General features: G+C 45.0%; 1 protein-coding gene across 3 annotated transcripts in view; it reads left to right on the top strand.

Annotated features, from left to right (window-relative positions):
* The window catches only part of vrk3 (VRK serine/threonine kinase 3), a 62,487-nt gene that overhangs the window by 17,844 nt on the left and 32,356 nt on the right, over positions 1-12,287 (top strand). For all 3 annotated transcript variants that reach the window (XM_070897967.1, XM_070897968.1, XM_070897966.1), the window contains 4 exons: positions 3,143-3,286; positions 6,984-7,133; positions 9,173-9,222; positions 9,320-9,386. In XM_070897967.1, the coding sequence (XP_070754068.1) occupies positions 3,143-3,286; positions 6,984-7,133; positions 9,173-9,222; positions 9,320-9,386 (411 nt within the window). The remainder of the gene's footprint in view (positions 1-3,142; positions 3,287-6,983; positions 7,134-9,172; positions 9,223-9,319; positions 9,387-12,287) is intronic.

Raw genomic sequence — 12,287 nt, 5'->3', positions numbered from 1 at the left:
TTCATACCCAATAAACCTGTCAACATTTTGTGCGCACAATGCTTCATCTATGGCGGGGGGGGGGGGGGTTTAAGGTCATGCACTTGCGCTGGGGTAAGGAGGGACTTCGGCTGGGGGAGGCAGCACATTCTGGGATAAGGGACTTTGGCTTGGGGAGGGATGCACTTGTGCTGGGCTAAGGAGGGACTTTGGTTGGGGAAGGGAAGTGTCCTTTCTGACTTCTGCAGTCCAAATGGATCATGTTACAATGTACAAAGTTAGGCTGGGCAGTTCCATTTACACGATCCAGCGAAACTTCAGGGTGTGGCTTATCTGCCAAGGGGACCAATCAGTAATAGGTTATGTGATAATGAAGAGCCAATCAGAGAAACTGCTGCAATTCAATTAGTACAAATAAACACATCCATAATTGATATCAATTGGACCCTGAGTTTTAACTTGTAGCTCAGTTTCTTCTCCATCAATATTGATTTCACTGTGTTCCATCTGAAGGAAAATATCCACAAATATGACACTTTATATGTATAGTTCTGTGCAGATTAAGGTTCCCCACTTGTCTGAGGGTGTGGAATTATCTACAATTGCTGTCCATTCTGCTTATTTTGACTGCACAGCCCCAATGTACTATTCTCTGTCATTGTTTCTGACACCCACTTCTGTCATCCCTTCTCCTTAAAAGATTACCCTCAGATCCTCCAACCTTTCTAACTATCTCTTCTTGACTTAAATGCAGCCTTTGGCGTAGTTGACCACGCCATCCTTCTCCATTTCCCCCCCCCCCCGCCCCAAATTATAGACCCAACTGTAACACACCCTTTCTTGCTTAAGTTTCTTAAATGCTTCACCTCCGTGGTTTTATTCCAACATCTCCAGCACACCTGCAATGGCTTCTCCCATTCCCCTCACGGTCACCTCAATTGTTCCATATTGTCCTAAGCTTCCATATTTGACCCACTTCCTTGACTTTGTGCAAGTTGGTTGTTGGTCAGTTAAGGAACGTTGGATGACATTTTAATACAGGTGCAGTGTCCCAGTTCCGGAACTCCCGGGACCGAGGCCGTTCCGAATTCCACGTTTTACGGACTTTGGAACGTCTTTCTGACGTCACGAATCCAGAAACACCCGAGCCCAGGTTCGGGTATTTCCGGATTTCAGAAAGTCGGGGGGGGCGGGGGGGTGGGGGGGTGTGTGTGCTTGCCGAGGAGCTGTCTGGATCGCCTATCCCGGCCATGAGGTCGCGGGAGGGGCCCCGCCGCCGTGGAGCTGTTCAGGTGGGCTGGCGTCGGGACCTTGAGGTCGGCGGGTCTTGATTCCGGAACATTTTGCGAATTCTGGAGAACCCTGCCAGCAATCGTTCTGGAACTCCGGATTTTGGATGCTGCACCCGTACCCCCCACCTGCAAAAATAAATATTTTTTTACTGGAATGTTTATTTTTTGTCTAGAGTCACAGCTAAGCTACAGCAAGCTTGTTTATCTTCAAACCCCTCTCAAAAAAAAAACAACCCTTGACCCCACTGAAAGTGCAAGCTACCACCCCATCTCCAACCTCCCTTTCCTCTCCACACTCCTTGAACATATTGTCTCCTCCCAAATCTGTGCCTATCTTTCCTGGAATTCGGGATGTTTGAATCCCTTCAATCTGGTTTTGCCTGCCACAGTACCGAAATGGCTGTCATCAAATGATATTCTTTGTGACTGACAAAGGTAAACTATACCTCTTCATCCTTTTCAACCTGTCGGTAGCCTTTGACACAGTTGACCACACCATCCTCATCCAATGCCTATCCACCATCGGTCAGCTGTTGGGACTGCACTCGCCTGGTTCCATTCGTAGCTATATAATCGTAGCCGTAAAATCATCTGCAATGGCTTCTCTTCTCACTTTCCCATCCTTACCTCTGGGTTTCCCAAGGATCTATCCTTGGCCCCCTCCTATTTCTCTTCTATATGCTGCCCCTTGGTGACATCATCCGAAAATACAGCGTCGGTTTCCACATGTACGCTGACAACACCCAGCTCTACCTCACCACCACTTCTCTTGACCACCTCCACGGTCTCTAAATTGTCAGACTGCTTGTCCGATATCCAATACTGGATGAGCAGAAACTTTCTCCAATTAAATATTGAAAAGACCAAAGCCATTGTCTTTGGTCCCGACCACGAACTCCGTTCCCTAGCCACCGACTCCATCCCTCTCCCTAGCATCTGCCTGAGGCAGAACCTGACTGTTCGCAACTTTGGTGTCATATTTGACCCTGAAATGAGCTTTGACTACATATCTGCAGTATAACTAAAACTGCCTATTTCCACCTCCGTAACATTGCCCTTCTCCGCCCCTGCCTCAGCTCATCCACTGCTGAAACCCTCATCCCTGCCTTTGTTACCTCTAGACTTGACTATATCAATGCACTCCTAGCTGGCCTCCCACGTTATATCCTACATAAATTTGAGGTCATCCAAATCTCGGCTCTCCGTGTTCTAACTCACAACAAATCCCGTTCGCCCATCACCCCTGTGCTCGCTGACCTCCATTGGCTCCCAGTTAAGCAACACCTCGATTTAAAAAAAAAATAACAAAATTCTCATCCTTGTTTATAAATTCTTCCATGGCCTCTCCCCTCCCTATCCCTGTAATCTCCTTCAGCTTCACAACCCCCGCCCCCCCCAAGATATCTGTACTCCTCAGATTCTGTCCTCTTGAGCATCCCTGATTATAATCACTCAACCATCGGTGGGGGTGCCTTCAGCTCCTAAGCTCTGGAACTCCCTCCCTAAACCCCTCTACCTCTCTTTCCTCCTTTAAGATGCTCCTTAAAACCTACCTCTTTGACCAATCTTTTGGTCATCTGCTGTAATTTCTTCTTGTGTGTCTCGGTGTTATATTTTTGTTTTGTAACACTCCTGTGAAGCACCTTGGGACGTTTTACTACGTTAAAGGTGCTATATATAAACAAATTGTTGTGATCAAGTTTTAGTGGCAAGCAGTCCTGCAAGTTAAACTATGTTGTAATTGGAAGTTTGAGCACTCAACTACTTGAGCTGCTTGGCTGCTGAAGTTCTAAAGTAGCAGTGTTAAAGGTCACTTACTTTGCTACACTGTGGTCTAGTCTTTAATGCTTGCATTATCATTGTCATTTCAGCTCAGACTGTGCCCAGTGCCGAGGCACCCAAAACAAAGCGCACCCCTGTGAAAGTAATCAGCCCCAAAAGGGAGATAGCTTCCCCTAAGAGAAAACGAGAAATTGAAACGAGCTTTCAGAGTTCCCCCACAAAAATTTCACCTGGTAAGTTCTCACTGTGGAAGAGAAGAGATCAAATGGTTGCATCAGATAAAGTGGCCAACTGCAGCCTGATTCAGTATAGAACACAGAGTTTTAAAAACTATTTGATTAACTCTGATTAAACGGCAAACTTTATTTGCCTGAAGTTGTTTTCCATACCAGCCTTACATGACTAGGGAAGGCCTCTAAGCAATGACTGAATAAGGCATGTTGGTGTAACCTGTTCAACCTAAAATTAACTTTTTTTAAAAAGCTGACTTATTTTGTGTGGCTGGTTGGGTTTCTGCTGTGTTGAATTTCCTTCTTAGAAAGATATCATTCTATCTTTTAACATGGCTGTAGACTAATTGGGAAATTAATTTATAATCAAGCACTGATAAATTGCATGCACGGAATACTTCACAAAATGTTTTCCAAAGTCTTGATGTGGGTCTGATATATTTTGGTAAATTTCTAAAAGTCAAGCTGTGAAGTTTTTAACAAATACAGAAACTTTTTTTCCAATCTGTATTGTGGAACAGCAACCCTAGTGGGTTTTTTTCTACACTTGTATTTGGAAACTGTTGAGATTTCCTGGCGTGCATCTGCATGGTGCCATTAAGTACATTTTTTCAAAAAGAAAAATACTGCTCTGAGATTGGACTGACCTATTTCGAATTCATAAAAGTGTGGTTGACTCTTAACTACCCTCTGAAATGGCCTAGCAAACCACTCAGTTGTAAAAAAAAAAGCTACAAAAAATAAGAAGAATAAAACTGGACAGACCACCCAGCACTGGCTACGGGCACGACAACGGCAAACCCAGTCCAGTCCTCACAAACATCTGGGGACGTGCCAAAATTGGGAGAGCTGTCCCACAGACTAATCAAATGCTAGCCTGACATCGTCATGCTCACAGAATCATATCTTTTAGCCAATGTCCCAGACTCCTCCATTACCATTCCTGAGTATGTCCTGTCCCACCAGCAGGACAGAGCCACCAGAGGTGGCGGCACAGTGGTATACAGTCGGGAGGAAGTGACCCTGGGAGTCCTCAACATTGATTCTGGACCCCATGAAGTCTCATGGCTTCAGGTCAAACATGGGCGAGCATACCTCCTGCTGATTACCACCTACCGCCCTCCCTCAGTTGATGAATCAGTACTCCTCCATGTTGAACATCACCTCGAAAAAGCACGGAGAGTAGCAAGAGCACAGAATATACTCTGGGTGGAGGACTTCAATGGCCACCACTTATGACCGAGTCCTGAAGGACATAATTGCCAGACTGGGCCTGCGGCAGGTGGTGAGAGAACTAACACAAGGGAAAAATCTACTTTGTACTCGCCAATCTATCTGTCACAGATGCATCTGTCCATGACCGCATTGATAGCAGTGACCACCGCACAGTCCCTGTGGAGAAGTCCTGTCTTCGCACTGAAGATACCCTCCATCGTGGAACCGCTCTGCTAAATGGAATAGATTCAGAACAGATCTAGCAGCTCAAGACTGGGCATCCAAGAGGTGCTGTGGGCCATCAGCAACAGCAGAATTGTATTCTACCACAATCTGTAACCTCTTGGCCTAGCATATTCCTCATTCTGCCATTACTATCAAGCCATGGGACCAACCCTGGTTCAATAAGGAGTGTCGAAGAGCATGCCAGGAGCAGCATCAGGTGTACCTAAAAATGAGGTGCCAACCTTGAAGCTGCAACACAGGACTACATGCATGTTAAACAGCGGAAGCAGCATGGGCTAAGTAATCCCACAATCAACGGATCAGATCAAAGCTCTGCAGTCCCACCACATCCAGTCGTGAATGGTCATGGACCATTAAACAACTAATGGGAGGAAGAGGCTCCATGAATATCCCCATCCTCAATGATGGCGGAACCCAACATTTGATTGCAAAGGACAAGGCTGAAGCGTTTGCAACCATTTCAGCCAAATGTGGTTGATACATATATTGGTCTCCTGCGGTCTCCACCATCACAGAAGCCAGTCTTCGGCCAATTCGATTCATGGTTGAACGCACTGGATACAGCAAAGGCTATGGGCCCTGACAACTTCCTGACTGTCTTGCTGAAGACTTGTGCTCCAGAACTAGCTGTACTTCTAGCCAAGTTGTTCCAGCACAGCTACAACACTGGCATCTATCTGACAATGTGGAAAACTGCTCAGGTATGTCCTGTCCAGAAAAAGCAGGACCAATCCAATCCGGCCAATTATCACCCCATCAGTCGACTCTCAAAGTGATGGCAGGTGTCATCAACAGTGCTATCAAACGACACTTGCTCACCGATGCCCAGTTTGGGTTCCGCCAGGACCACTCTGCTCCAGACCTCATTACAGCCTTGGTCCAAATGTGGCCAAATCAGCTGAATTCCTGAGGTGAGTGACTGCCCTTGACATGAAGGCAGCATTTGACCGAGTCTGGCATGAAGGAGCCCTAGTAAAATTGAAGGCAATGGGAATCGGGGAAAAACTCTCCATTGGTTGGAGTCATACCTAGCACAAAGCAAGATGGTTGTGGTGCTTGGAGGTCAATCATCACAGCCCCAGGACATCGCTGCAGGAGTTCCTCAGGGCAATGTCCTAGGCCCAACCATCCTCAGCTGCTTAATCAATGACCTTCCCTCCATCATAAGGGTATGTTCGCTGATGACTGCACAGTGTTGAGTGCCACTCACAACTCTTCAGATAATGAAGCAGTCCATGTCCGCATGCAGCAAGACCTGGACGATGTTCAGGCTTGGGCTAATAAGTGGCGAGTAACATTCGCACCACACAAGTACCAGGCAATCACTGTCTCCAACAACTACCCCATGATATTCAACAGCATTACCATCGGCAAATCCTCCCCACCATCAGCATCTTGGGGGGGGTCACCATTGACCAGAAACTTAACTGGACCAGCCACACACATACTCTGGTAACAAGAACAGTTCAGAGGCTGGGTATTCTGCGGCGAGTGTCTCACCTCTTGACTCCCCAAAGCCTTTCCACCATCTGCAAGGCACAAGTCAGGAGTGTGATTGAATACTCTCCACTTGCCTGGATGAGTGCAGCTCCAACAACACTCAAGAAGCTCGACACCATCCAGGACAAAGCAACCTGCTTGATTGGCACCCCATCCAGCACCTTAAACATTCACTCCCTCCACCACTGGTGTACCGTAGCTACAGTGTGTACCATCAGTGTGGGGTATGGTGAGAAAGCAGGAATGGGGTACTGAAGTTGCATGTTCAGCCATGAACTCATTGAATGGCGGTGCAGGCTAGAAGGGCCGAATGGCCTACTCCACCTATTTTCTATGTTTCTATCTACAAGATGCAGTGCAGCAACTCGCCAAGGCTTCTTCAGCAGCACATCCCAAACCCGCGACTTCTACCACTTATAAGGACAAGGGCAACAGGCACATGGGAACATCATCACCTGCACTTTTCCCTCCAAGTTGCACACTATACTGACTTGGAAGTATATCACCATTCCTTCATCGCTGGGTCAAAATCCAGGAACTCCTTCCCTAACAGCATTGTGGGAGTACCTTCACCACATCGACTGCAGCGGTTCAAAAAGGCAGCTCAGCACCACCTTCTCGAGGGCAATTGGGGATGGGCAACAAATGCTGGCATTGCCAGCGACTCCCATGGACGAATATTTAAAAAAACAATCATTTAAAACAAACTGCACTAGATTCAATATTGTTCTTTTCTTAGGTTTGAGAAATCCCAAAGGAAAACGCCAGAAAAGTAATCCATTGGAACTAATTCTAGAAAATGAAATCCTGACCGATCAGAACAGTAAAAAATGGAAACTTGTCAAGCTTCTCTCTCAGAATGAAACTGAATTTGGATTGCTCTATTCAGGTACTTTCACCACATTTGCAAACTAATATATTTAACTAGAATAATTGGCATTTATTCTAGATAGCAATCATACTGAAAAGCATTTTGCAGTTTAATTCATCACATGTTGAAATGCTTATGGCATCGAAGTCAGATACTTTCAATTTTTGAAACTGATCAATTAATTTGGAAAAATACTATATATTCTATAGCTCCTATCAATAAATATATATATTTTTATGTAGGAGTTATATTTTTTGGTTAAAAATCTCTCTAAGATTCTTGTCCAATGTGCGAGAATATTTCCAGGACTTATCTGGCACTTAATACTAAAATCATGGCTACTTGCATGCCCATTACTGCAGGTTGTCTTTTTGCAGTGTCTGCATAAATGTTTATTTCATGATCTACCAAGAAATCAGAAACCGACTAAGGTGCATCTGGTTTGTAATTCAAATTCAGGTATGATCTAGTATTGTACTAATAACAATGTTTTTCTAGAGCTGTTGGAGCCTGCCTGAAGTAACAGCAAATGTCCAAAAGAGAGAATAGCAAGCCTGTAACATTTAAACATTAGTTAGCAAGAGTGACCTTTTGACTCGGATTGGCTTAATCAATAAATATGTGTTGTAAATGTCACTGACCAATTACCAGTCAGTGAGAGACATCGTGCCTTTTTTCAAACTCTGCAGTTGTAGAAATTTTGATCTATCTGAAATACAAAAAAAAATTAAAATTACAAAATTAACTTTCAACTTCCCCACCACTCAAACACTTGTTGCGTGATGGACATCCAGTATTGGATGAGCAGAAATTTCCTCCAATTAAATAATGGAAAGACCAAAACCATCGTCTTCGACCCCTGCCACAATCTCTGTTCCCTTGCTACCAATTCTATCCCCCTTCCTGGACACTGTCCAAGGCTGAACCAGACTGTTTGCAATCTAGGTTTCATATTTGACCCTGAGCTGAGCTTCTTATTCCATATTCTTGCATAACCAAAAACGCCTACTTCCACCTCTAATATTGACCATCTCTGCCCCTACCTCAGCCAATCTGGTACTGAAAAGCTCATACAAGCTTTTTTAACTTCCAACCTCAACTATTTCAATGCTTTCTTGGCCGGCTTCACATCTTCCACCCTCCGTAAGCTTCAGCTCATCCAAAGCTCTGCTGCCCAGACTGACTCGCAGCAAATCCCGATCACCCATCACCAATGTTACCTTTAAGCTGCACTCCAGGGATTCCCGTACAGCCGGCTTTTTAATGCAAAAACAGTGTATGTGTGGTATTTTGAATGGTCTGCGCACTCCCTTCAATAGACCGTGCAGTGCCAAAAAAAATTAAAGGAAACATTGCCCATCACCCCTGTGCTCACTGAGCTACAATGGCTCCTGCAATGCTTCAAATTTAAAATTCTCAACTTTGTGTTCAAATCCCTCCATGGCCTCGCCTCTCTCTATCTTTGTCTTCTCCTTCAGCCTTAGATCCATTGTTCCCTGTAAGCTGTGCTTTGTTCTGTGCAGCCTGTTTCTTTTAGTGTATGGTCCCTTTAAATTTCCGTGCATGCACGGTACTTACAATCGCGAAGCCAGTGAGCAGGCTTGCACGGGACCTTTCCCATTGCTGCCCAGCTTAGAGGGAACATTACTTATAACCCTCCGAAAATTCTGCGTTCCTCCAATTCTAGCCTCTTGTGCACCTCCGATTTCCTTCACCTCTCCATTGGCGGCTTTGCCTTCAGCTGCTTAAGCCCTGGAATTCCTTCCCTAAACCTCTCTACCTCTCTGCCCTCCTTTTAAGATGTTTCTTTAAACCTACCTCTTGTGACCAAGCTTTTGATTACCTGACCTAATGACGCCTTCTTTGGCTCATTGTCAAATTTTGTCCAGTTGCCCTCCTGTGTAGTGCCTTGGGATGTTTTACTACATTAAAGGGGCTTTAAAAATGCAAGTTGTTGGGAGTTTCATTATTCTGCTGGTTGGATTGAAGGACAGGGTTATTGCTACAACCAAAAGTAATTATCGTTTTGATTAAAAACAAAGTGTTTTCTGTTTCAGCACAACAAGTGGCTGGTCCCGCAAAACAATGCAAATACGTTGTTAAAGTGGTAAGTTGTAATCTGCTTGAGCTTCCAGAGTTAACATTTGTAATATGATTTACATTCCTGTATACTGATGGTGCTGTGTCTGTAAATATGCTTTCAGGATGCAAAGGATGGCAGAATTTTCAATGAGCAAAATTTTCTCCAGCGGGCTGCAAAGCAAAATAAAGGTATTTATGGTGAATGTCAATTTTTTAAAATCTGTTTACGTAGGATATAGGGCCTGCAGCAGATGGTGAAAGAACCAACACGAGGGAAATGCCTCCTTGATCTCGTCCTCGCCAACCTATCTGTCGCAGATGCATCTGTCCATGACAACACTGGTAGCAGCGACCACCGCACAGTCATTGTGGGAACGAAGTCCCATCTCTGTGTTGCAGTACAGAGGGACCTGGTAGGATCCTTGTGCATGAAACACAAAAAATTAATATGCCGGTACAGCAAGTAATCAGGAAGGCAAATGGAATGTTGGTCTTTATTGCAAGGGGAAATAGAGTATAGAAACATAGACATAGAAACACAAAAAATAGGTGCAGGAGTAGGCCATGCGGCCCTTCGAGCCTGCACCGCCATTCAACGAGTTCATGGCTGAACATGAAACTTCAGTACCCCATTGCTGCTTTCTTGCCATACCCCTTGATCACCCTAGTAGTAAGGACTACATCTAACTCCTTTTTTGAATATATTTAGTGAATTGGCCTCAACAACTTTCTGTGGTAGAGAATTCCACAGGTTCACCACTCTCTGGGTGAAGAAGTTTCTCCTCATCTCGGTCCTAAATGGCTTACACCTTATCCTTAGACTGTGACCCTGGTTCTGGACTTCCCCAACATTGGGAACATTCTTCCTGCATCTAACCTGTCTAACCCCGTCAGAATTTTAAACGTTTCTATGAGGTCCCCTCTCATTCTTCTGAACTCCAGTGAATACAAGCCCAGTTGATCCAGTCTTTCTTGATATGTCAGTCCTGCCATCCCAGGAATCAGTCTGGTGAACCTTCGCTGCACTCTCTCAATAGCAAGAACGTCCTTCCTCAAGTTAGGAGACCAAAACTGTACACAATACTCCAGATGTGGCCTCACCAAGGCCCTGTACAACTGTAGTAACACCTCCCTGCCCCTGTACTCAAATCCCCTCGCTATGAAGGCCAACATGCCATTTGCTTTCTTAACCGCCTACTGTACCTGCATGCCAACCTTCAATGGCTGATGTACCATGACACCCAGGTCTCGTTGCACCTCTCCTTTTCCTAATCTGTCACCATTCAGATAATAGTTTGTCTCTCTGTTTTTACCACCAAAGTGGATAACCTCACATTTATCCACATTATACTTCATCTGCCATGCATTTGCCCACTCACCTAACCTATCCAAGTCACTCTGCAGCCTCATAGCATCCTCCTCGCAGCTCACACTGCCACCCAACTTAGTGTCATCCGCAAATTTGGAGATACTACATTTAATCCCCTCGTCTAAATCATTAATGTACAATGTAAACAGCTGGGACCCCAGCACTGAACCTTGCGGTACCCCACTAGTCACTGCCTGCCATTCTGAAAAGTACCCATTTACTCCTACTGTTTGCTTCCTGTCTGCCAACCAGTTCTCAATCCACATCAGCATACTACCCCCAATCCCATGTGCTTTAACTTTGCACATTAATCTCTTGTATGGGACCTTGTCGAAAGCCTTCTGAAAGTCCAAATACACCACATCAACTAGTTCTCCCTTGTCCACTCGACTGGAAACATCCTCAAAAAATTCCAGAAGATTTGTCAAGCATGATTTCCCTTTCACAAATCCATGCTGACTTGGACCTATCATGTCACCTCTTTCCAAATGCGCTGCTATGACATCCTTAATAATTGATTCCATCATTTTACCCACTACCAATGTCAGGCTGACCGGTCTATAATTCCGTGTTTTCTCTCTCCCTCCTTTTTTAAAAAGTGGGGTTACATTGGCTACCCTCCACTCCATAGGAACTGATCCAGAGTCCATGGAATGTTGGAAAATGACTGTCAATGCATCCGCTATTTCCAAGACCACCTCCTTAAGTACTCTGGGATGCAGACCATCAGGCCCTGGGGATTTATCGCCCTTCAATCCCACCAATTTCCCCAACACAATTTCCTGACTAATAAGGATTTCCCTCAGTTCCTCCTTACTAGACCCTCTGACCCCTTTTATATCCAGAAGGTTGTTTGTATCCTTAGTGAATACCGAACCAAACTACTTGTTCAATTGGTCTGCCATTTCTTTGTTCTCAGTTATGACTTCCCCTGATTCGGACTGCAGGGGACCTACGTTTGTCTTTACTAACCTTTTTCTCTTTACATATCTATAGAAGCTTTTGCAGTCCATTTTAATGTTCCCTGCAAGCTTCCTCGCGTACTCTATTTTCCCTGCCCTAATCAAACCCTTTGTCCTCCTTTGCTGAGTTCTAAATTTCTCCCAGTCCCCGGGTTCGCTGCTATTTCTGGCCAATTTGTATGCCACTTCCTTGGCTAATAAAGTATAAAAGCAGAGAAGTCCTGCTGCAACTGTACAGGGTATTGATGAGGCCACACCTAGAGTACTGCATACAGTTTTGGTCTCCGTATTTAAGGAAGGATATACTTGCATTGGAGGCTGTTCAGAGAAGATTCACTAGGTTGATTCCGGAGATGAGGGGGTTGACTTATGAAGGTAGGTTGGGATTCATTGGAGTTCAGAAGAATGAGAGGTGATCTTAAGGAAACATATAAGATGATGACTGGGCTGGACAAGGTGGATGCAGAGAGTATATTTCCACTCATGGAAACTAAAACTAGGGGACATAGTCTCAGAATAAGGGGCCGCCCATTTAAAACTGAGATGAGGAGGAATTTCTTCTCGGAGAGTTACAAATCTATGGAATTTTCTGCCCCAGAGAGCTGTGGAGGCTGAGTCATTGAATATATTTAAGGCGGTGATAGACAGATTTTTGAGCGATAAGGGAATAAAGGGTTATGGGGAGCGGCAGGGAAGTGGAGCCGAGTCCATGATCAGATCAGCCATGATCTTACGAAATGGTGGAGCAGGCTCGAGGGG

Source organism: Pristiophorus japonicus, chromosome 13 (genome assembly GCF_044704955.1).
Source record: "Pristiophorus japonicus isolate sPriJap1 chromosome 13, sPriJap1.hap1, whole genome shotgun sequence".
Lineage (NCBI taxonomy): Eukaryota > Metazoa > Chordata > Chondrichthyes > Pristiophoridae > Pristiophorus > Pristiophorus japonicus.
The sequence above is the reverse complement of the archived record's forward strand: the minus strand, read 5'-3'. Positions and strand labels throughout refer to the sequence as shown.